General features: G+C 40.7%; 1 protein-coding gene across 4 annotated transcripts in view; it reads left to right on the forward strand.

Annotated features, from left to right (window-relative positions):
• PDK3 (pyruvate dehydrogenase kinase 3) overlaps positions 1-23,893 on the forward strand; it is a 65,702-nt gene that overhangs the window by 40,164 nt on the left and 1,645 nt on the right. Inside the window, exons 6-11 of one of the 4 annotated variants that reach the window (XM_006085640.3) lie at positions 4,892-4,969; positions 15,091-15,167; positions 16,923-17,024; positions 17,432-17,542; positions 21,246-21,359; positions 22,640-22,779. In XM_006085640.3, the coding sequence (XP_006085702.1) occupies positions 4,892-4,969; positions 15,091-15,167; positions 16,923-17,024; positions 17,432-17,542; positions 21,246-21,359; positions 22,640-22,779 (622 nt within the window). The remainder of the gene's footprint in view (positions 1-4,891; positions 4,970-15,090; positions 15,168-16,922; positions 17,025-17,431; positions 17,543-21,245; positions 21,360-22,639; positions 22,780-23,893) is intronic. The other 3 variants (XM_006085641.3, XM_023751334.1, XM_023751332.1) reach the window with 3 other exon arrangements.

Raw genomic sequence — 23,893 nt, forward strand, 5'->3', positions numbered from 1 at the left:
AGTGTGTGTCAGTTTCCTTGGCCTCTTAGTGAAGTCTTAACCACTCCGTTTCTCTTTTTAGAGTAGTTGGTATTTTTCACTAGGTTTTTACCTTCTCATATGCTCTGAGATTTCTCAGTTAATCTTCTAACTTGGCATCTCTATCTCTAATATTGTTTCCCTTCCTTTTGTTTTAGGAAGCTTGGTGTAGAGGGAGTTGGGTTTCTGGGTTTTAATGACAGCTCTACCATTGATTTTCTCAGCTGGAAAGATCCTGGTTTAGGCTGGTCAGATGTCCAGCCCAGGTGATCTGTGTCTGTGTGTGTGTGTGTGTGGTGTGCACGTGCATGCACACATGTTTTATAGCCTTAGGAAGCCTTAATGAACTAACAATGATTACATGCTTAGATCTCTTGAGACAGACTAGAGAAAACTTTTATGTAGAAGAGTAGGGACAATATTTTTATTTTTGACTAGCCAGTTGTATAAATGTATAAAAGTGGGGTGCATCACGCACAACATTAATTGAATGTGCGGAACACTGAAGCATGTCTCCTTGTCGCTTATTTAGCACATTAATATCTACCTTTACACATCTGCAAATTATAGACTCGAGGTAGTGAATGCTAGAATTAGTATTGTAAAGCAGTTTCTGGGAGGTTCCTTCCATTGTGACCCTTTCCTCCTTTCTTTGTGAGAAACCAGGAAAGAGAATGGAAAATCCTGTGGGAAGATAATTTTAAAGGTACAAACTTAAATACTTGGTACAAAAGTCACCTCTCGCCGCGATGTTAGCCTGCCTGTGTTGATCCTATAGCCAGTAGGCTTAGCATAATGGCGTACAAATGGCATCCTGAAAGTGTGTCATTATTTTGGTTCGGAAATAATGTCTTGTGCTCTCACGTGGGGCTCTTCAGTTTGCGAATAACAGAGACCCACTCACACTAGTTCAAGAAACAGATTTATTGAAAGAACCTAGTAGGTCCCATGAAAATCCAAGGACAGGAAGCACTTCACAGGCGGAGCTATAGACATTGGAACTGGGAAACAAAACAAGGCTGTTTTCTGTGTGTCTTTGTAACTGGGGTGGCCAAGTCCTAGCCCCTCTGCCTTTCTCTCTTGTCTGTAGACTGGCAGACTTGTTTAGGGCAATGATGGCCACCGCAGGCCTTCTAGATGATGATAACTCTCAGAGTTTCCTTTTGTCTTCTGCGCTGCCCGAGTCTTGATCTGAAATTCTCAAAAGATGAAGTTCATTGCCTCAACCTATCTTTCTGCCCACAACCACAGGTTGTAGGATTTTGCTCAGCCTGTAGATTGGATGCCCTTTCATTAGATGCTCTGCCCCCAACTTCTCCAGTCGGCTGTGGTTTGGAGGGTGAGAAAGGGTCTGGTACTTACAAATACCTGGTGGTTCTCGCTTGGGATGCATTTTGGGTGAAAGGATGATGGTAGACATACCTTATTGGAATTGCTTTGTAACTTACAAGGGTTTCTTAAAAAGCAGCATCTCTATGACTTTGCAATGCTTTGTGGCCATGTGCATTACCTTGTTTTGGCAGTGGCTTCTTAAACTTGAGCTTCACGGTTTTCTATATCCTATTAAACCTGTTAGGGACTTTGGCACCTTCATGTGTTTATTTCAGCACCCACTCAAATTCATCCTTGCCCTGCCTCTTCTAAGATATTTATAAACAAATGATCATGTGTATTCACAACAGAGGCCAATATTTGATAGCAGAGTTCTATGGTGAATTTTGAATAGGCAAATCTTCTAATAAAAAATTAATAAAATAGCCCTAGCCGGTTTGGCTCAGTGGATAAAGTGTCAGCCCGTGGACTGAAGGGTCCCGGGTTTACTTCTGGTCAAGGGCACGTACCTCGGTTGCAGGCTCATCCCAGGCCCTGCGAATGTGTGCTGGAGGCAACCAATCAGTGTGTCTCTCTCACATAGATGTTTTTCTGTCTCTCCCCCTCCATTCCACTCTCTCTAAAAATTAATGGAAAAATATCCTTGGTGAGGATTAACAAAAATTAATAAAATAACCTCCATAATGTATTAAATTTTCCTGTGTGCTTTTCTTAAATTCTGGGCTAGGTTGGATCTGTTCAGCTAGTTGCTCAGTGAACCTTCACCCTGCTCTTTATGACTTGGCCTTTTAAATAAATAATCAGTCTTGCGTGTTTACAGGTTGAGTGTTCTAGCCTGGGGGATGTATGTATGTGCCACACCAACAGTTTTGTTAGTTACTTTATGATCATTATCTTATTGTTCTTGAAAACTGATCCTTAAAACAATGAATAGCATTTATGTTTAGTGGCAGTGATAATAATTTCCTTTTAAAGATTTTTTGGAGCCTGGCCGGTGTTGTTCAGTGGTTAAGCGTTGACCTATGAACCAAGAGGTCACGGGTTTGATTCCCAGTCAGGGCACATGCCTGGGTTTCAGGCTCAGTCCCAAGTAGGGGGTGTGCAGGAGGCAGCCAATCAATGATTCTCCCTCATTGATGTTTCTAGTTCGCTCTCCCTCTCCCTTGCTCTCTGAAATCAATTAAAAAAATTTTTTTAAAAAGATTGGTGGTAATTACTTGCTCAGATGTATTGCAGATAAAAGTAATTTGGTAAATTATCATATTTAAAATGTTGGTTTCTAATTAAAATTAGAAAAGTCTTATTTGAAAGCTTGTTATAAGTAGAACTTGCATTCTACCCCAGAATGAAAGACATGAAATTATAAGCCAGTAGTTGAATTTTGGTTATGTGGGTGATGTTTAAAGTTTTTACATTTTTATGTTAGTTCACTTAAATAGAAGTGAAATAGAAGTTTGAGTACATGTGTGTTGTATACACCCCGAAACCCCATGATCATTCATGTCCTGGGAGAGACAGTGACTGAATTAACATGGCCCAGCCTTGGCTTTCCCGGCAAGTGGTCTTCAAATCTAACTTCTCTTCAGAATTACTTGCTAAGCTTTTTAAAATATAGATTCCCAGGCCTCAACACAGACCTACTGCATCAGTATCTCTAGGGGCTCATTTTATAATCTGCATTTTTAAAAAAAACTTGGTAGTGAATTCCACATACAATGAGGTTTGGGAACCACGCAAGGTCTCTAGTTCTCAGTCTGACCAAAAAGAACATTTCTTGCCCTGGCCGGGTGGCTCAGCTGGTTGGAGCATCATCCCATGCACCAAAAGGTTGTGGGTTTGATTTCAATTAGGGCACATACCTAGGTTGTGGGTTCAATCCCTGGTCCGGTGCATACAGGAGGCAACTGATCTGTTTCTCTCTTCCCTCCCTCCCTCCCTCCCTCCCTCCCCTCTCTCTAAAAATCAGTTTTTAAAAAAGCATATCCTCCGGTAAGGATTTTAAGAAAAAGAATATTTCTCCGTGAGAACTTTCTCATGGGCAAGAAGATTGTTCCATTTAGCAAATGCTTGCTAGCTGTGTATCGTGTCCAAGGCATGATGATGTGCTATGGGAATTTCTAAAGATGGGTATGAATGTAGATTTCACCATTACTATCCCCCAAATAGTTGACTGGCTGGTGTATGTGAGTCTCATTGTGGTGGTTTGAGTTTTTCAAGCATCATTATGTGATTTTTAATTACAGCACTGATACACCATAATTTGTCATGATGCTTTAAAAATTCTTATTCACATGTGGTTTTAGGAAACACACTGGGTCTTTGGGTCCCAAGTTGACGGCTTCTATCTGGGTTCTGCCATCTCTTCTGCATGTTGCATTAGTGTAATACCTTTTCTTAATAATACCATTATACTCTCATGCCATTGGGCAAGCAAATGCCATGAGGCAATATCGCAGTTAGTGGGCACTTTTTCTTTTATGGTGAATGGAAGAATGATGTCAAAACACCTTTAAAGGTGTTATATACTTGGAGGAGTTGTTTTGAGCAGATGTATTGGCTTTGTGTATGGATAGCAGAGCATCATTTTGAGATTTTTAGGATTTGTTGGTTTAAATAAAGTAGCCTTGGATGTTCTTGGTTGGCTTTGTGCTATTGTGTCACTAGGTGGAGATGTAGCATTGTTTGGTGCTATAGCCAAGCAGAAAGAGTGCATCTTGATTTCTTTTTACAAAAGTACTTTATAGATATTTAATGAGGTTTATTATACCCTAGGAAAAAACCCTGCAAATTTAATATAATTCTGTATTTTAATTTTTTAGGGTTTCAATTAAGTCCTACTTTAATGTTTGTTTTCACAGTGATCAACTCTTTTTTTCCTCTCCTCTTACTAACATTTCCTCATTATTTCATTTTGTCAGTTATTCTAATGTCTCTGTCTGTGGTTCTTTTAATGGTTTAATTCTAAAAGTTGAATAAAGTAATCAGAATTTTTATTCCGAGGTCAAATAATATATACAATTTTAATTTGCTAGCATTATGAGGTCAATGAAGCAAAACTTACAGTTGGAACACACCTGAATCTTATCTTTGTATTATTTTAGGTTGATATGTCAAGTTTTAACATATTTAAATTCTATAGGGCTTTACAATTTTTTTTATTGATTTCATAGAGGAAGGGCGAGGGAGAGAGAGACAGAAACATCAGTGATGGGAGAGAATCGTTGATTGGCTGCTTCCTGCACGGTCCCCACTGGGGATCAAGCCCGTAATCCAGGCATGTGCCCTGACCAGGAATCGAACCGTGACCACCTGGTTCATAGGTCAAAGCTCAACCACTGAGCCACACCAGATGGGCAAGCCACAAAGGCTATTTTTAAAAAAGGAAGTAGTTAATTAACTAAAAATTCATCAAGTTAGAAATTGTCCTTGTTTGCTTATCTATTATATCTGTCTGTCTATCTATCTATCTGTCTATCTATCAATCATCTGCTTGTGCCTGTGTTATTAGTGCAGCAGCTAAACATTTTTTCTTTCTTTGCAGATGCTTATGAAACCGCCAAGATGTTATGTGAACAGTATTACATGGTAGCTCCTGAGTTGGAAATTGAAGAATTCAATGGTAAAAGAATAATTTTAACCTTAAGTACAAAGAAGTTGACCCAAATCTGATTACTCCTAAGCTATATTTAAGCGAGATCCTAAAGTTTTGCTGATTTAAAAAATCTTTTCTATATTTTTGAAACCTTTTCTATATCTGTGGTCAACTAGGTATATTGTTGTCAGGAGTTTTTGTACAGGAATGTCTAATCTATTAGAACTCAAAGTTCGTGGCACAGAAATAATCCAGTAGAAAATGCACAAAGGAATAAATAGGCAATTCTCAAAATAGCAAATGCAAACAAACAATAAACCTGTGGGAAAGTGTTTAACTTTATTAAACAAAGAAGTACAAACAAAACCAAAGAGAAATGCCATTTTTGTCTTTCAAAATGGCAATGATTGAAACATTTTATTGCCTCGAATTATTGCCCAGAAAAATACTTTCTTACCAACACTTACACATTTCTGGTATAAGTTTAAATTGGTCCAGCCTTTCTCAAAAAATGCCACCAATATTCTTTCTCTTTGACTCAGTAAATTAGTAATAGTCTTATTCTTTGGCCCAGTGAATTAAACTTCAGAAAGGGTATTATGAGAAAATATAGGTATGCACAGTTGTATGTACAAGAATGGTGAGCACAGTGGTTTCCTTATAGAGAAAAATGAGAAGATCCAAGTTTTCTACAACAGAAGACATTAACATTGTGGTTCACTCATAAGAATACTATGCAGCCCTTTAAAATAATGCTTTAAAAGAATCTTTTAAACGCACGCTATAAAAGTTTGTAAGAGTGCAAGTTCACTGGAAAATATTTTGAAGGATTTCTAGCACCTAGGGAGAAACAACTCTGTGTGGAGAGTAGGGTTATAGCTGACTTTTCTATTAATCGTATGAGTCTATATTTCCATGTTAAATTTTTTTAAAATTTGTAAGTTACCAAAAAAAGACATACTCATGTAAAAATACAAACAATACAGAAATATAGAGTAAAAGTGAGTCTCCACTGCTCTCTCAGTCCCATACAGAGCTTCATTTTTTACATAAATGGGGTTGGAAATACTCATGTTCTATGATGTTTTTTTCACTTTGCTTTGAAGATCTTTGCCTGTGTTGTCATTTAGAGATTATCCATAGTGTAGATTGCCATAATTTATTTAATGATTTCCCAATGAAGGGGTGTGTGTGTGTGTGTGTGTGTGTGTGTGTGTGTGTGTGTGTCTGTGTTTGGAGGGTTGGGAAAATTTGTGAACATGTGGAAGTATTTCTGTACATTAGATTCCTAGAAGTGGAATGACTGAGTCTTAGGGTATAAGCATTTACAATTAAAGATAAGCCCGGCCGGCATGGCTTAGGGGTTGAGCGTCGAATTACGAGCCAGGAGGTCACGGTTTGATTCCTAGCGAGGGCACATGCCCAGGTTGAGGGCTTGATCCCCCATGTGGGACGTGCAGGAGGCAGCTGATCAATGATTCTCTCTCATCATTGATGTTTTTACCTCTCAGTCCCTCTCCCTTCCTCTCTGAAATCAATAAAAATATATTTTTAAAAAGATAAACCAAATTCCCTCTTAAAATATATCAGAACTGCATTTCACTTATCACATGATCTCACTCATATGTGGGATATAATGATCAACATAATTTGGTGAACAAAAATAGACCCAGAGACAAATGGCAGGGGAGGTGGGTAGGTTAGAGAGCAACCAAAGGACTTGTAAGCATCCATATTAGCATAAACAATGGACACAGACACTGGGGCTGTGGGGGCTTGCCCAGAGTGGGAATGGCTGGGGAGGGGGGGGTCAATCGGGGAAAAAGGAGACATATGTAAAACTTTAGACAATAAATTATATATATATATATATATATATATATATATATATATATATATATAGAGAGAGAGAGAGAGAGAGAGAGAGAGAGAGAGAGATTAAAATGTGAAAGACTTCAGGCTGCTGTTGTAAGACATTGGCCCCTACATTTTACTAGAAAGTATGGAATCAAAGCTGCTTTCAAAGTCCGTTGGGTCCTCTGAGTTGTGCCAATGTTTTGAATCAATACACTATGAGAACCTAATGGACTTGGCTGGAGTATTCCTGAGTAGAAGCATCAGAATATTCTCTCTTCCTCCTGGCTATTCGGGGCCTGACCTCACTGTCCAGCTTTCTGTTTGTCAAACATGGAACTTACATTCACAGGTAGTAACCAGATGCTCTTCGGCATGAATAGCAGCCTCACTCACTGTAGGCCAGAGCAGCGAGCCTGTTCTTGCTGATTCCCAGGTGCAACTGTGTCAGCCGCTCCTTCCCAGCGAGGTGGTCACACTGGGCAGCACACCCCGCCAGGAGCAGAGCTGTATGACTACTTTTGTCATTGTCTCATGCATGACTTTTAAGCCCTTTTTCATCACCAGTAAGATAAATGAATGCTGGTGGTTAGAGGCAGCCTCTAGTTTCCTCGTGCTTTCAGGTAATGTATTTATGATTTCTTAAATGTCAAAGTTCTTTGCGAGCGCAGTTAAAGACTCTGCTTTGTCTCTAGTAAGTTCTGTGTTAGAGATGCAGGTTGGAGGTTGGCCCTGAACACCGTAAGTAGACACTATCGCTGCAGAAAAAGAGAGAGAGCGCGTGTCTCCCACAACATGATGGCTGACTGTTTTCAGGGAGCGGTCAGATCAGATCCAGATACTTAATGGATTTATTTTCAGAGCCTGTGTGAACCAGCATAGCATTGCCTTTCAGGATGCTCCCATTGCCCAACGGGTACCTTTAACAATAGCGACACGCTTGCTGCCCTCGCTCTGCATTTTAGACGAGTAAGACTGCCATTAACCCAAAAGAACAGTCATTGCTACCTGAGAATGTAAGTTCGGCTAGTTTGACACACCACCCTTTTTTCCCCTGAACTTTTTTCTTTTCCAATGTAAACCCCTGAGAAAGTGGTAAATAGGATTATGTAGGACACATACTGTGTGGACACCACAGTATTTACCAGTCCTCACTAGAATTCGGAATATTGGGGGCCAGTTATAGTAAACTCCCTTTATTATCCTTTCTGTAACACATTTAACAGCTTTATTTACCTCAGATCTTTCTGACTGGCCACTTGTGGCAACCCATGTGGGTTCCTCCAATGACAAGTAGCTATTTCATCACACTTGTCCTCATTTCTCTTGAGAAATCAGTTGCCAAAACATTAGGCAAATAAACATTTCTAATTGACCTTTTCTGAATCCATATGGTAAGGCAGCAGGGCTTAGGGGGAAGATGGGAACTCCGTAGCTTAACCAGGCAGTAGAAATGTGGATTTGAACACTTAGATGTGGGCCTTAGACAAGTCACTTCCTGTCTGACACCCAGCTTCTTCATCCATACGCTCACCCTGTGGGGCAATCCTATATAATAAAAGGCTAATACGCAAGTCAACCGAACAGTGGAACTACCGGTCACTATGATGTGCATTGACCACCAGGGGGAAGATGCTCAACGCAGGAGCTGCCCCCCTGGTCGTCAGTGCGCTCCCATAGAGGGAGCTCCGCTCAGCTAGAAGCCAGGATCATGGCTGGTGAGCGCAGTGGTGGTGGCAGGAGCCTCTCCCGCCTCCACGGCGCCAAGGCTGTCGGACTTACAGGGAGCGAGCCTAAGCTGTCAGTCAGACATCCCCCAAGGGCTCCTGGACTGTGAGAGGGTGTAGGCTGGGCTGAGGGACTGCCCCACCCTCCCAAGTGCATGAATCTCGTGCACCAGGCCTCTGGTGAAAGGATAATGTTACTGGGATCTCAAATACAGCACCAGGCACATACTGGGTATTTTTATTTTTTATAAAATATATTTTTATTGATTTCAGAGAGGAAAGGGGGGGGGAACATCAATGATGAGAGAGAATCATTGATCGGCTGCCTCCTGTACGCCCCACGCTGGGGATCGAGCCCACAACCCGTGACCTCCTGGTTCATAGGTTGACACTCAACCACTGAGCCATACCTGCCAGGTATACTGGATATTTTTAAAAAGGTGGCTACTAGAATTCAGGATTGACTTGGGAAAGACAAGACTTACATGGTTATGACTTGAATTTTTCATTTTTAGATTAGTCTTTCCTCTCAGGAGGTTGATAGCTTTAGATTTGGTGGGAAACAAAAATTTCAACTCATGCTATCTATTTTGTTATAAGAGGTTTCATAGAAAGGTTATGTATCTACCCTGGGATAGTTGACCTCTAGTTTCTCAATATTGGGTACTTTTGTGGATATTTTCAGGCAAACGGTTCTATGCAGCAGTCAAAAAGCCATTACTGATAACTCCATTAATACTGTAGAAATTAATTTTTAGTTAAGAGAATAGGCAGCATTTATTGACTGCTTACAATGTGGCGGGCTCTATGTAAATTAGTTTGTCACCATGATCTCATTTCATCCTTATATTAACCCAGTGAGATAAGTTCTGTGCCATTTCAGAAATGGGATGCTGAGGCCCAGATGGTTTAAGTACCTATTAATATATCTATTAAATGCCTAAGTCAGAACTTGGCCCCAATGTGACTTTGAACTACACTATATATTGTCTCTAATAGCCTTATGCATTGATTTTTGGGAATTGATTAACCATCTCTAAGTGCCCAGCTACCATTTCTCTCTTTTTCCTTCTTGAATCTCTTATTACAACTGTTTTTTTCCTCTTAGAAATCTTTTTATTTTAAATTTTATTTTTAATTACAGTTTACATTCAATATTATTTTGTATTAATTTTGGGCATACAGCATAGTGGTTAGACAATCAGATATTCCCTCTGATATTTCCAGTACCCCAACTGGCACCATACTACACAGTTATTACAATATTATGTAATTGCTTATGAGGTAACTGCTTTTCTTTTGCTGCTTTTAAGATTCTTTGTCTTTAATGTTTGGCATTTTAATTATGATGTGTCTTGGTGTGGGCCTCTTTGAATTCATTTTGTTTGGGACTCTCTGTGCTTCCTGGACTTGTATGTCTTTTTCCATCACCAGGTAGGGGAAATTTTCTGTTATTATTTTTTCCAATAGGTTTTCAATATTTTGCTCTCTCTCTTCTTCTTCTGGCACCCCCATGATGCGAATGTTGGTATGCTTGAAGTTGTCCCTGAGGCTCCTTATACTATCCTCATTTTTTGAATTCTTTTTTCTTTTTGCTGTTCTGATTGTATGTTTTCTGCTTCCTTATCTTCCAAATCTCTGATTTGAATATCTGCTTCATCTACTTCACTGTTGATTCCCTGTAATGTAATCTTCATTTCTGTTTATTTTTTGTTTTCTAGTTTCCTATCTCTTTATTGAAGTTCTAATTTCACCTACTCTTCCCCTAAGTTAATTGAGCATCCTTCTAACCAGTGTTTTTAACACTTGGAGTGCGGGTGAATTTCCCGCCAAAATATAAGATGGCTCTGTCTTTTGGTTTTGTTCCATCCACCAAAAGGGTGGATTACAAACAAATATTTGGTAATACGCAGTTACAATCGGCCCGAGTTTACACGTTTCCCGCACTCCACTGCAAATCTATATGAACCGAGTTAAAGACGGCTCCCGCAGAGTACGCGCAATTCACGCGAGCCGACTTAACTCGTTTCCCGCACTCCAAGTGTTTTAACTCTACATCTAGTAGATTGTTTGTCTCCTTTTTCTGGAGTTTTGTTTTTTCTGTTGTTTTTTTTTTCTTCATCTTGGAATGTTTCTTTGCCTCCGCATTTTGGCAGCATCCCTGTGTTTGTTTCTGTGTATTAGGTAGAGCTGCTTTGTCTCCTGGAATTGGCAGAGTGGCCTTGTATAGTACGTGTCCTGTAGGGTCCAGTGGCTCAGCCTCCCCAGTCACCCAAGCAGGGTACTCCAGGTGTACCCCATGTGGGGGCTGTGTGCACCCTCTTGTTGTAGTTGAGCCTTGATTGCTATTGGCTCTTCAATGGGAAGGATTTACCCCCAGGCCAGTTGGCTGCAAAGACTGGTTGCGACCACTGTGGAGGATCAGCTGTGCTGGGGTCCATCCCACAGAGCAGGACTTAGTTCCAAGGGGCTCCTCAGTCACTTGGCTGGGCAGGACATAGCCAAAAGTAGAGTTACTTGGGGCTGAACGTCCTTCAGAACTTCATGTAGCCACTCTGTGAATCGAACGTAAGATCTGAGAAAATGTCATCAACCCATCCATTTTCAAAAAGATACTTCTGAATGCACAGGAAAATATAGTAGAGTATATCTGGATCATAGGGTTCACCTTCTCCATTTCGAGCCTCCAGTGTCATTAGACAGAGACCATAATTCAAGTTGTCCACAGCAGAAGAGATGAGATCTTCCTGGAATCACAGAAGCTGGCGTCTTCCAATGGGCGCCAGTCTGTTCTGAGCATTCGTCTCTAGCTCAGCGTTGTTGGTCTGAGCCCAGTTTTTCCATACTTCAAGCCCTTCTTCTGGCTTTGGAGAATTTGGAAGCAGAAGTTCTGGGGAAGGCTGTGGTGCCCACTGAGTCTGCCTTTTGAGTGAGTCACTGTGGAGGCGGTTGGGTGGCGCTTCGATGTGGTCTGAAGCTGTCCGCTGAGTGTACTGGCTCTGCATTTCGCTGATGATTAGTGAACATCTTTTCATATGTATGTCCTCTTTGGAGAAGTGTTTATTTGGGTCCTCTGCTCATTTTTTAATTGGATGGGTTTTTTGTTTTGTTTTTTGGTGTTGAGTTATATGAGTTCTTTATAAATTTTGGATATTAACCCTTTTCCCTTGAATGCATTTTATTCTTTGTAGCTTCCATTTTTTAAATTCTTATAGGAGAATTGTCTGAAAATAAAAATTGCATATCTTATGTAGAGTTCTCTTGGTACTTAATAGATGTTGTTTTAATGAATGATATTTGGAGCAATGACTGTGCAAAAGAGAGACTTCATTAAGTCTTGAGCATGAAAAACCTGGACAGTTTTTTTCCATTGACTTTTTAAAATGTACCTTATGAATATATTCCATTTGTATCTTATTTTAAAAAGTCAGCAAATGTTTATTAAGAGTCCACTACACAAAAGCTCCTGGATCCGGGATTAGAAAAGAGTCATGGACAAAACATTTGGCATGGCTTTAAAGGGAAGGACAGACATGTAAACTATATTGCCCCCAAAGAAAAGTCCAAGTCATTGAGCAAGTCTTCAGAAGGCTCTTAGAGTGTGTTGATTGAACTAAAACACACACAATAAAACTATGAAAGGTATTTTAATTTCCCTGAGATTTCGAGTGAAAAAGGTTGAATTCAGAAGGCTGTTTATATAGCTAGTCATGCCTTTTGCTACAAATAAACATTTAGTGTACTCCAAACAAAAACAGCAAAGCAACCAGGAGGTTCATCAGTGGCCCACTGATATAACCTCTTGCCATAGGGCCGTGGTCGGCAAACTGCGGCTCTCAAGCCACATGCGGCTCTTTGGCCCCTTGAGTGTGGCTCTTCCTAAGCCTTAGGAGTACCCTAATTAAGTTAATAACAATGTACCTACCTATATAGTTTTAAGTTTAAAAAATTTGGCTCTCAAAAGAAATTTCAATCGTTGTACTGTTGATATTTGGCTCTGTTGACTAATGAGTTTGCCGACCACTGGTATAGGGTAACCAGAGGGAAATATGTCAAGCAGAAGAAGCCACAAAGGAGGCAGCAGAAGAGATGGTACCTGTTGCCAGAGATTATCCTGGAGGGACTCCAGGAGCAGAGCCAGGAGGTGCAAAGGACTGAAATGGGAAGTGAAAGGGTAGAGGTTAGTTGGAAGCTGGTGTAAGTTAGAGCTACCTGAAATGATTAATCCAGTCCCTCATTCTTCAACAAGAATATTACAACCAAGGTGTATCAGGCCTCAGGTGAAAACCAGCAGTGTGAATGACAATGTGACTGGCATTTAAACTTAGCAGCTGCACTGTCAGGCCCCCCTTTGTAAATTCTGAGAGAAAATGATTTTGAATGAAGAATTCTGTACCCAGCCAAACTTTCAATCAAGTGAATCAGAGGACTAAGGATTGAGAAATGTACCTCCCTTGCACACCTTTTTGAGGTAGGTTATCTGACGGTCTTGATGGTGTGTTTACTAGGGATAGAAAAAGTAGCGAAAACATTCTAGAACTTCAATCAAAAACGATTTGAGGATGATTGCTATGCAGCATGTTTGGAAAGCAGTTGATTCTAATTTGAAAAGTCCTTAAGAATGGAGTAGGTACCATGCAGTAGAATAAAAAGCTGGAAGATTTTAGTGATATGGAGAGGAAAGCATAAGTTTCTTCTGCAGTTACCCAAGAGGAAGAGTAGTTAGAAGTTCTGGGAAATAGGTAAGCCTGTATCAGAAAGACATGGTCCAAATGTTCGGCAACTTAAAAAGGGTAGTCTCGCCCTAACTGGTTTGGCTCAGCGGATAGAGCGTCAGCCTGCGGACTGAAGGGTCCCAGGTTCGATTCCGGTCAAGGGCATGTACCTTGGTTGCGGGCACATCCCCAGTGGGGAGTGTGCAGGAGGCAGCTGATCGGTGTTTCTCTCTCATCATTGTTTCTAACTCTCTATCCCTCTCCCTTCCTCTCTGTAAAAAATCAATAAAATATATTTTTAAAAAAGGGTAGTCTGATTTTGAGCAGTTGGAGGACGATAAAGAGAATCCATTTCACCTTAAGACTGAGAACATTCTTCTTCAAGTGATGCATGTATCATGTCATTGGACTCACAGGGAAGGAAATGTTATCCTGGTACATTGTTGTGGGTGCTCTGCAGTGATTGGTCTAGAATCTATAGGCAAAGTACAGAAGAGTTCATTGGCTGCCTTGGGTGCAGTCTGGGGGGTTAGACAGGAAAGGGTGGAGGGACTTGTTTTCTTTTTAACAAATTTTAAAATCATTTGTATATATTAACTTAGTAATTTAAAAAATAACTGATTATCAGGATTTAGAATCACAAAAGCTCTTGGTTCAGGTGTCCAGTTTTAGCGCCTCTTCTGTTCTGGTGGGCAAGTCACGTAGCCTCTGCAAAGCCTGTGTCTTCACCCATAATAATGCCACCCACCCTATGAGGCACACAGTATTATCACAAGGATTCAATTGGATAATGTACGTTCAAGCTCTTTGTAAACTAAGAACCAAATGAATGTTCTCTCTACTTTATGCTGTTAATTATGTACTTTATTAGAGGAAGTAGTTAGGTTGAAATTATAACATGGGTGGGTATGTCTGTGGTCTACTTAAGAAAGTTCACATAGTTTCAGTCTCTTAAGTGATTTCAGGTCACGAGGACTACATTTTCTAGCATCTACTCAATAGCTCACACTGTTCTTAGTGCTTGACATGGAATTAGGCATTTCTTAGATTTCCCCAGAAAATCACTGATGCAAGGAGAAAGGACTGTAGATCTCCAGGGGGCTGTCTGTTAGCTCCTAGTAGAAAAGTCATGTGAACCTTACATTCTACTCTCTAATATGCCTTGTTTGTCATAATTTAACATTGCTCTTTAGTCCAATTCACCAAAAAGATGTGCCCCTTTTCCTCTGTGGCTTCACATTCCCCCTGCTGACCACTGGGGTGGGTGTCTCCCAATTTGAAAAACACTGAATGAGCCCTGGCCGGTGTGGCTCAATTGGTTGAGCATCCTCCCGTGCACTGACAGGTCACCTGTTCAATTCCTGGTCAGGACACATGCCCGGGTTTCAGGCTCGATTCCCAGTAGGGGGCGTGCAGGAGGCAGCCAATGAATGATTCTCGCTCACCATTGATGTTTCTCTCTCCTTTCCTCACTCTGAAATCAATAAAAACAATTTTAAAAAGAAAAAAAAACAGTGATATTTGGGTGGCCTTATGTAATGCTTAGAACATTATGATGTAGGTGATAATATTCCAATAATACTCAACTAAGTTCCAAAGCATTTCAATAATTTGCCCAGGGTCACATAGCTGGTAAGTAAAGGACCTGGATCCCTCCCCCCCCCCCCCCGCCCCGCAAAAAAAATTTTGTTGGACTTCCAAAGCATTTGCTCAGCCCTGCCTTTAGAGGTGGAAACCTAAATTAGCCTTTTGTAGAATTCCTTTTTATGTACTCAGAAAATAGAATGCAAACATTTTTTACTTTCTTCTAGTTTGGGTCCTTATTCATTGACGATTTTGTCTCTGTTTTCAGCCAAAGCTCCAGGCAAACCTATTCAGGTAGTTTATGTGCCCTCACATCTGTTTCACATGCTATTTGAGTTGTTCAAGGTAAGTGGAATTTAACAACATGGGAAGAAGTCTTCATTTTAAATTACTTTGATTCAGGGCATAATGGATTCATTACATTAGCATAAGAAAAAGGTTTTGCATACCATTTAAAAAATTCTATTTCTGATATCCTGTGGGTTTTATAATTTGTACACTGTGAGCTGAAAAATTGCTGTGTACAGTGTAGTCTTTGTGAATATTAGTATATATTGATTTTGAAGCTTAATTGTACTTTAGTGATTTGATGTAAAATCCATACTGTTTTTTCTTCAGTTAGGAGATTAGAGATGCTTTTTAGTTTCCAAACCTGGCAAGGTTTTATTGATGGTACACAGATCAACATAAAAACAATTTTACACATATTTACGCCTCTGAACATTAACTGTGCTGGTGCATTAGTAGTTGTTCTAGTCCTGAGAGCTACCGTAACCCTTTTACATATTCGAGTCAATTCAGAAGATCTGACAGAGGCAGAGGAGAAAGATATGGAAGGATTAAACCAAAAAAGACCCTCCCCCAAAAAAAGAGTCTTTAGAATCTCTCTGGCTTAAGCTGCTGCTTTTGTTAACCAGTAGCTAATGGCATTTACAGTAGCAGAATTACAGGCACAAGGCTTTGGAGCTAAAATTTCATTTCTGCCACTATGTGCGAAACCCTAAATTGAACACCTGAAAATCACTTATGCTGATTTGCTTCCCCAAAACGATGCTGTTATTAATGCAACACTCAAAGGTGGAGATGGGCATTCAGTTGTGAACTTTCTCCTCAACAGCTGTGGCTTCTTTTTAACTGGCGTCTTCCACTTTTTTTTTCCCAACCAAATGATTCATTCTGTGGGAAGCAGGTTTTCCACCTGCTTTTAGAGGAAAGGCGCTCTGAAACCGCAGGCTGATAAGTAGATTTCAGGTTCACCAGTGAGCCTCTGCGGCCTTGTGCCACACGATGAAAACATTCCTCTTGGTTGAAAGTCGAATGGCTTGAATACCCTAAAGCCAAACTAAAAGAAAAAAGGGAGGAAAGCCCAGCCAGTTTGGCTCAGTGGATAGAGCGTCGGCCTGTGGACCGAAGGGTCCTGGGTTTGATTCTGGTCAAGGGCACGTACCTGGGTTGCAGGCATGATCCCCGGCCCTGGTTGGGGCGCATGCAGAAGGCAGCCAATCGATGTGTCTCTCTCACATCGATGTTTCTCTCTGTCTCTTCTCCTCCCTTCCACTCTCTCTAAATATCAATGGAAAAATACCCTCAGGTGAGGATTAACAAAAAAAAGGCGGGGGGGGGAGAATTGATGTGCAGTATGGTAGATGGGACTTAAACTGGATGAAAAACAAAGCATCAGGGAGTGTTTCCATGATCTGAACCCACATTGAGCTAAGTTCTTTTTTTAAAAAAATATATTTTATTGATTTTTTACAGAGAGGAAGGGAGAGAGATAGAGAGTTAGAAATATCGATGAGAGAGAAACATCGATCAGCTGCCTCCTGCACACCTCCCACTGGGGATGTGCCCGCAACCCAGGTACATGCCCTTGACCGGAATCGAACCTTGGACCTTTCAGTCCGCAGGCCGACGCTCTATCCACTGAGCCAAACCGGTTTCGGCGAGCTAAGTTCTTTAGAGGGAAAAAATGTCATATAAATGCAACCACTATCCACTCCCCACCCCCCACAAAAAATAGTGCATAAGTAAGCTCATGTGAGTTTCTTTTTTTAAATTGTGGTTTGTGAGGGTTGTAAAGAAAAGGGCTTATTATTTCAGAACTCAATGAGAGCAACAGTTGAACTCTATGAAGACAGAAAAGAGGCCTACCCAGCGGTTAAAACCCTTGTCACTCTGGGTAAAGAAGACTTGTCCATTAAGGTAACTGCTTTGTTTGTACATACACTTTGTCAGTTCATGTCATAGTATCTAGACATTGTGGAATCAGAGGGAAGGGAAGAAGACTGACATTTGCTGAATGTCGGTATTTGTCAAGCACTATGTTAGATCTTTGACTTAAGTTACCTCATTTAAACTTTATTAGCAGCCTGTGTTTCAGGGAGCAAACAGGGTCTCAAACCCAAGCCCGTGGGATCCCATGACACTTTCCTACCTTCTTTGTTTTACACTGTTCATATTTCATTGGGGGCTCAAAGCCCTTGTACACTTGAGAGTAATCTCATATGCGCTTTATTTAATAAACTTGTTGTCTCCTATTAAGTCTGGAATGACTCCTCCCTCCCCCCCCTTCACCACCTCCTCCTCCTCTTCTTTTTCTTCCATTACAGATCAGCGACCTAGGTGGTGGCGTCCCCCTTCGAAAAATAGATCGTCTTTTTAACTACATGTATTCCACTGCTCCTAGACCAAGCCTGGAGCCTTCAAGAGCTGCCCCTCTGGTAAGCATCTTAAACTGCTGCTTAAGGAAAGACCGTTAACATGGGCAGGGACTCCCCACGGCTGGGCATAAGCCTCATTGAATTGGAATGCTCCCTGTGTGGGCCTGGCTTGGAGGAGGGAGAATTTTATGCCACTGCTGCTTTCTTTGTGAAGCCTTTGGACTGAGATTTCTTCTCTAATTTGTGTCTGAGACACACTCAGAGCTCCGTGCCTTACTCCCAAATACAGAGAAAAGGCATTTCTTGTGGTTACAGGTGCTCCAGGAGCACCATTTACTACCTGGAGCTACCCCTGAAGGGGGTGGAAGTCCAATTGCGGGTGAGCAAAGGAACAGTGCAGCATGCGTGGCTGTAGTGTGGTCCTAGCACTTTTGTGTGCATACCATAGAGGCCAAATCACCCCGGGCCCTTGAACTTCCCCACCAAATTTGTTTATATAATTAAAATGTCAAAATTAGGAACACTACATTTTTTATATTAAATAGCACAAGCAGCAAACATATAGGTGGCATATGCATTTTCAGAGCCCTTTCTGTCTCACTCTGGAAATAACCTTCAGCCCTATTAAGGCAGTGAGAACAGTCTGGTTACCATGGCAGCATTGAGATCCTGGTAGGGCCACACTTTCTTCCCCTGCTGAGTGTTTCTAATTGACAAACAACAATTGAACCCTTTGTCATTAAACACAGCAACATCTATCAGTCTGCAAAATGGTTCAGGGTATAAATTAAGCTTCATTTTCAAGTTCTACCTGACTGGTAAGCACGTAAGATTATATTTTATTTGCATGAATAAAATCTTACATTTTGCATTGTTTATTCAAGACAGAGTTTATTAACTCAGCATGTTGAAAACAGAGAGGGAGTCACTTACATTGGATTCAAGAAAATTCATGAAAAATCAATTTTGAAAGGCATTGCCTTGACCAGGCTCCTGGTACCTACTTAAATAAATGTCAAAAGGTGGGGGGTGCAGGGCGGGGGTGGGGTGGGGGGAGAAACACCCACTAGAGCAAATCTAGAGCCTTGCCCAGTTATTTAAAAGGAATTTGAGTTGTCTATTCCAGGTCTCAAAATACCATCCTGGGGATAGCTGTTATGTCATAGTTATTTGTTAATGAAACTGAACACCTGAAGCAAGAGACCTTAAAAAATGCGTGTGCACCATCCCATTTTGTAGATGAGAGAATAAGCTTAGTCCCTCGCCCAAGGTCATTGAGCTCATCACAGCACTGGCTATGTCGGTGTTCTTTCCAGTGTACCATATGGCCTCTCCTTGTGAAGAAATGCTTCCACTAACATCCCTCCCAGTTAGTAAACTGTCCTCGGCTTTAAAGTGTGGCCCTGGCCGATGTGGCTTAGTTGGGTGGGCACCGAAAGGTTGCTGGTTCAATTCTCAGTCAGGGCACATGCCTGGGCTGCAGGCTTGATCCCCGGGAAGGGGCGTGCAGGAGGCAGCCGATTGACTGTCTCTTTCTCTCTCTCCTTCTCCCTCCTTCCCTCTCCTTTCCTCTCTCTCTCTAAAAATCAATAAAAATATTAAAACAAATAAAGTGGGCATGCAGATGTGTACTACTAGAGAACATAGCGTCCTCACCCAACACGTTACTGTGTTCCAGCTCTGTGCTGTGACACATGCATTTGTTTTTCAGAAATGCCCTCCGAGCCAGCTCCTATTGACCTTTTGACACCCTGGGAAAGCTTCCCTGCACCTCACCAAATCTGAGTTAGAGGCCCCTCCTCTGTGCACAGGACTCCGGGCTTGCCTGCCTCCTCACATCAGGCCTGTGTTGGCCCCAGGCATTGTCGGCTGGTCCCTGGCACACCTGAGAGTAGGGTCTGGGCTTTGCTGGAATGGATAAAGCTGTTTTCCTGGCCTCTTGCTGGCGTACACTGGCTTCTTGACTGTGGTGATCTCAGTAACCATTGTGGCTGTTTTGTCTTCACTACTGGCCACACTCTGTCAGTCTTAATGCCCTTAAAAGACGGGGTACACTCCTGTCATACCCAGCCCTTTGAGTTAGGCCCTCCCCTGAGGAAAAAATCTAGGGAAGATGGTAGAAATCCATGTAACATAGTAGAATTGCTCTTCTGTAGTAGCCATAATAGCAATTTCCATGCATTTAGTTTTATTATGTCTGACGAGTTAAGTTGTTTTTTTTAATTACTACATTTTCCAATGAGAAGACATTCTCACAGAGGTGCAGTAAATTGCTCAGAGTTGCCTGGCTGGTGTGGCTCAGTGGTTGAGCATCAAACTATGAAGCAGGAGGTCATGGTTCGATTCCCGGTCAAGGCACATGCCTGGGTTGAGGGCTCAATCCCCAGTAGGGGGCGTGCAGGAGGCAGCTGAGCAATGATTCTCTCTCATCACTGTTGTTTCTCTCTCTCTCTTCCTCTCCCCTTTTCTCTGAAATCAATAAAAATATATTGGGAGCCCTAGCTGGTTTGGCTCAGTGGATAGAGTGTCGGCCTGCGGACTGAAGGGTCCCAGGTTTGATTTTGGCCAAGGGCATGTACCTTGGTTGTGGGCACATCCCCAGTAGGGGGTGTGCAGGAGGCAGCTGATCAATGCTTCTCTCTCATTGATGTTTCTAACTCTCTATCCCTCTCCCTTCCTCTCTGTAAAAAAATCAATAAAATGTATTTTAAAAAATAGAATGATAGAAATTTTTAAAAAATATATATTGGGAAAAAATTGGTCAGAGTTGCACAAAAAGCAAGTTTCAATTTAAGTGTATCTGAGCCTAAAGCCCATGCAACTGCCTAAAGCCCAATCACATGACCCCACCAACTCCTTTGTTAACCTTAGCAAAGGATTTAATCAGAGGGACTGAAGCTTTCCCTCTACCCCAGCTTCAGTCTCAGTTGTTTTTATTGTTTTTAATACCTAAGGCCTTCCCCTCCCCGCCCCCAACAACCTATTACTGACAGTCAGAGTTCTACGATATAGAGCAGGGGTGGGCAAACTTTTTGACTCGAGGGCCACAATGGACCGGAGGGCCGGAACAAAAGCATGGATGGAGTGCTTGTGTGAACTAATATAAATTCAAAGTAAACATCATTACATAAAAGGGTACGGTCTTTTTTTTTTTTTAGTTTTATTCATTTCAAACGGGCCAGATCCGGCCCGCGGGCCATAGTTTGCCCCCGGCTGATATAGAGATATAGGTGGGTACTGGAATTCTTGTCTTTAAAAATACTAGTATATGCACTACCATATATCCAAATCTTGTAGTATTCCTATAACCTTAGGAAGTAGTCACTCAGGAAATTTTCTTTTCAATGTGTTAGCCTTGGTGCTGGTAGATTTGCACTGCTGTGCTATTCAATTTATTTCTTTGCTTCAGAGAGCAAGGGAATCTGATAATGAAACTTTGAAATGATGTGGTTTCGTTTTGTTGCCAGTTCAAATCCCACTCGATTGGGATTTGCTTTAAAAATGTGCTTTCAAGTGCTAAGAAAGCACTAGTCAAAAATTGCAGTATTCCTATTATTTTCTAAACCTACGAGAAGTGCTTTTGTAGAGTGAAAATAGTTTGTTTGCCATAGGCGAGCATATACAGCATTGTAGAGGTTGAATCAATTGGTTTTTTTTTCTTTTAAGTCTGAATCAAGAATTTATTTTAATCTTGAATGATCCTCATACCAAACGTGATGGCGTGTGTGCCTGTCTCATGGAATTCATTTTCTTTCCCCTGTAGGCTGGATTTGGTTATGGCTTGCCAATTTCTCGTCTGTATGCTAGATATTTCCAAGGAGATCTAAAACTGTATTCTATGGAAGGAGTGGGTACAGATGCTGTAATTTATTTGAAGGTAATGCATTTTTTTTTCTGTTAGTATGAAGGCATCTACGCTTTAAAACTGTAAGTTCTAATAACTACTAGATAATAGACCATAGCATCTATTATCTCTTATATTCAGCCTCAGATTTACTTAAGTTTTATGTGAAAACCATGTTATGCCTCACCCTTGACTGTACAGTCAGATATAGCAAAATATGAAATATGGAGCTATAAAGAGTAAAATGATTGATTTTTAAAACCTTAATTCAAAGTTGTGATTTTCAAAAGATTGCATATCCATTGAAAGGACTCATCTAGCAGGAGACAGATTATCATAAACTGAAATCTTTTGGTCTGTTGCTTTAAAAACTTGCTGGCTTTCCCAAAGCCACAATAACTCAGTTATCATAATATAGTCATTAAAAAAGGCTGATCTAATAACAGAGTTCTCTGTGACACAGATTTTCTCATTCATTGATACTGTTATACTTTTCTTGACTTCTAAACTCTAGAATATTTGAAGTATTTTTTGAATAGGTTATATAAGTACATATTACAGAATTTTAATGCTACAAAAGGGAGAACTAAGTCTCTCCCACCACCGGCCCAAAATCACCCTATTCTGTTCCCAGCGGTAACCAAAGGTACCAGTTTCTTGTGGATCCTTCTAGAAAAAATTTAATTTTTTTTCACATAAATGATTATTTCAGCACTTTGCTGTATATTTTTTTACTTTCCAGTATGTATTGGAGATCTTTTCCTATCAGTTCATAGAGAACTGGCTCCTTTTTAACGGCCACATAGTGTGCTATATGTTATAAAATATAACATACATGTAATGTATTATACCGTAACTTCACTAGTATTTGAAGTGTTTATCTTAGATGCCAGTGCATTTGAATGTGTGATATTTGATAACACTTTATGGCTTTATGTTTGTAAATCTAGTATGTATGGAATTTTTTTTCTTTCTGAGCCCTTTGGGAGAATGGTTGCCCAGTGAACAGTAGTGCTTGGCCTAAGACCGTATAGTCCAAAGTATCTCAAAGCAGTATTAACTGGATTAAAATGCTTTTTGTTGTGGTCATGTGTACGTCAGTACTAGCTTTGAATGAATGAATATTTTTATTCCTTTAAAAAAGCTTTCATTTCATCCTCCCAGTCTAAGTAATCTACTAGAATAGTATAGTTTTAATATAATTCAAAAAATATATATTAAGGTTTCTAATGTTTTAAATATAAAATTTGAATTTGTATTTCATGTGAGACAAATGGCACTGTGGCCCTTTGGTGTATATTTTTTTCCATTAGGCTCTTTCAAGTGAATCATTCGAGAGGCTTCCAGTATTCAATAAGTCAGCATGGCGCCATTACAAGACCACACCGGAAGCGGATGATTGGAGCAATCCCAGCAGAGAGCCCAGAGACGCTTCTAAATACAAGGCAAAACAGTAATAAATTACTTCGCTTTCTATCCTGGAATATCTGATTTTCTCTACAGTGTGCCAGCCTGTCAGTTGATACTTTCAGCCAAATCTTCTTTGTGGTTTTATCACTGGGAAAGCAAAGTGAGCCCTGGCCAGTGTGGCTCTGTTGGGCATCGTCCCATGCACCAAGAGGTCCCTGGTTCTATTTCCAGAATACATTCCCTGCTTTCTAGCTCGATCTCCACTAGGGGTTGTTCAGGAGGCAGCCGATCAATGTTTCGCACTTCAATGTTTTTCTCTCTCCCTTTCCCTTTCTGTCTCTAAAATCAATAAAAACATATTTTGGGGGGGAAAAGCAAAGCAAAGTTATCCTTAAAAAATATTGAAGCAGCTTTCTCACCCCAGACAGGAAAGAGAACAAGAATTGGGTAACCAGAATAGCCATTCAAATAGAGGGCTTTTTGTCCCAGGAGTCCTTGCACTGTGGAGATCTTAACAGCAGTGAGCAGAGTTTATCATGCCATGAATTATATTTGAAAAGTAATTGAGTTGGCAGTTTATCATCATCCACAGGGCTTGACAGAAAAAAAAAAAGCTAGAGAAATGCTGTGGGTTCAAACCGAAAAAAAATCAAGAAGTTAAAATTATCAATCAAGATAAACAAAATGCGGTATATCCACACAATGGAATATTATTAGTCACCCTTTAAAATGAATGAGGTTCTGGACATGCTACAATATGGATGAACCTGAAATCATTACACTAAGTACAATAAGCCAGACCCAAAAGGACAAATACCATATCATTCCACTTATATGAGGTACCTAGTATAGTCAGATTCATAGAGATGGAAATTAGGATGGTGGTTGCCAAGGACAGGGGGAATAGGGAGCTATTGCTTAATGGGGAGAGAGCTTCAGTTGGGGAAGATGAGAAAGTTCTGGAGGTCAGTTGCACAACAATGTGAATGCACTTAACACTACTGAACTGGACATTTAAAAATGACCGATCATATTGAGATTTTTTTATGCAAATTTAACATTGCAATTTTCCTCCCTATCTATGATAATAAAAGCGTAATATGCTAATTAGACCAGACTTACTTCCGGACAAAGCTGGGCCTGCGAGGGAAGCCGGT

This window comes from Myotis lucifugus, unplaced genomic scaffold (genome assembly GCF_000147115.1).
Source record: "Myotis lucifugus unplaced genomic scaffold, Myoluc2.0 scaffold_20, whole genome shotgun sequence".
NCBI classification, from domain to species: domain Eukaryota; kingdom Metazoa; phylum Chordata; class Mammalia; order Chiroptera; family Vespertilionidae; genus Myotis; species Myotis lucifugus.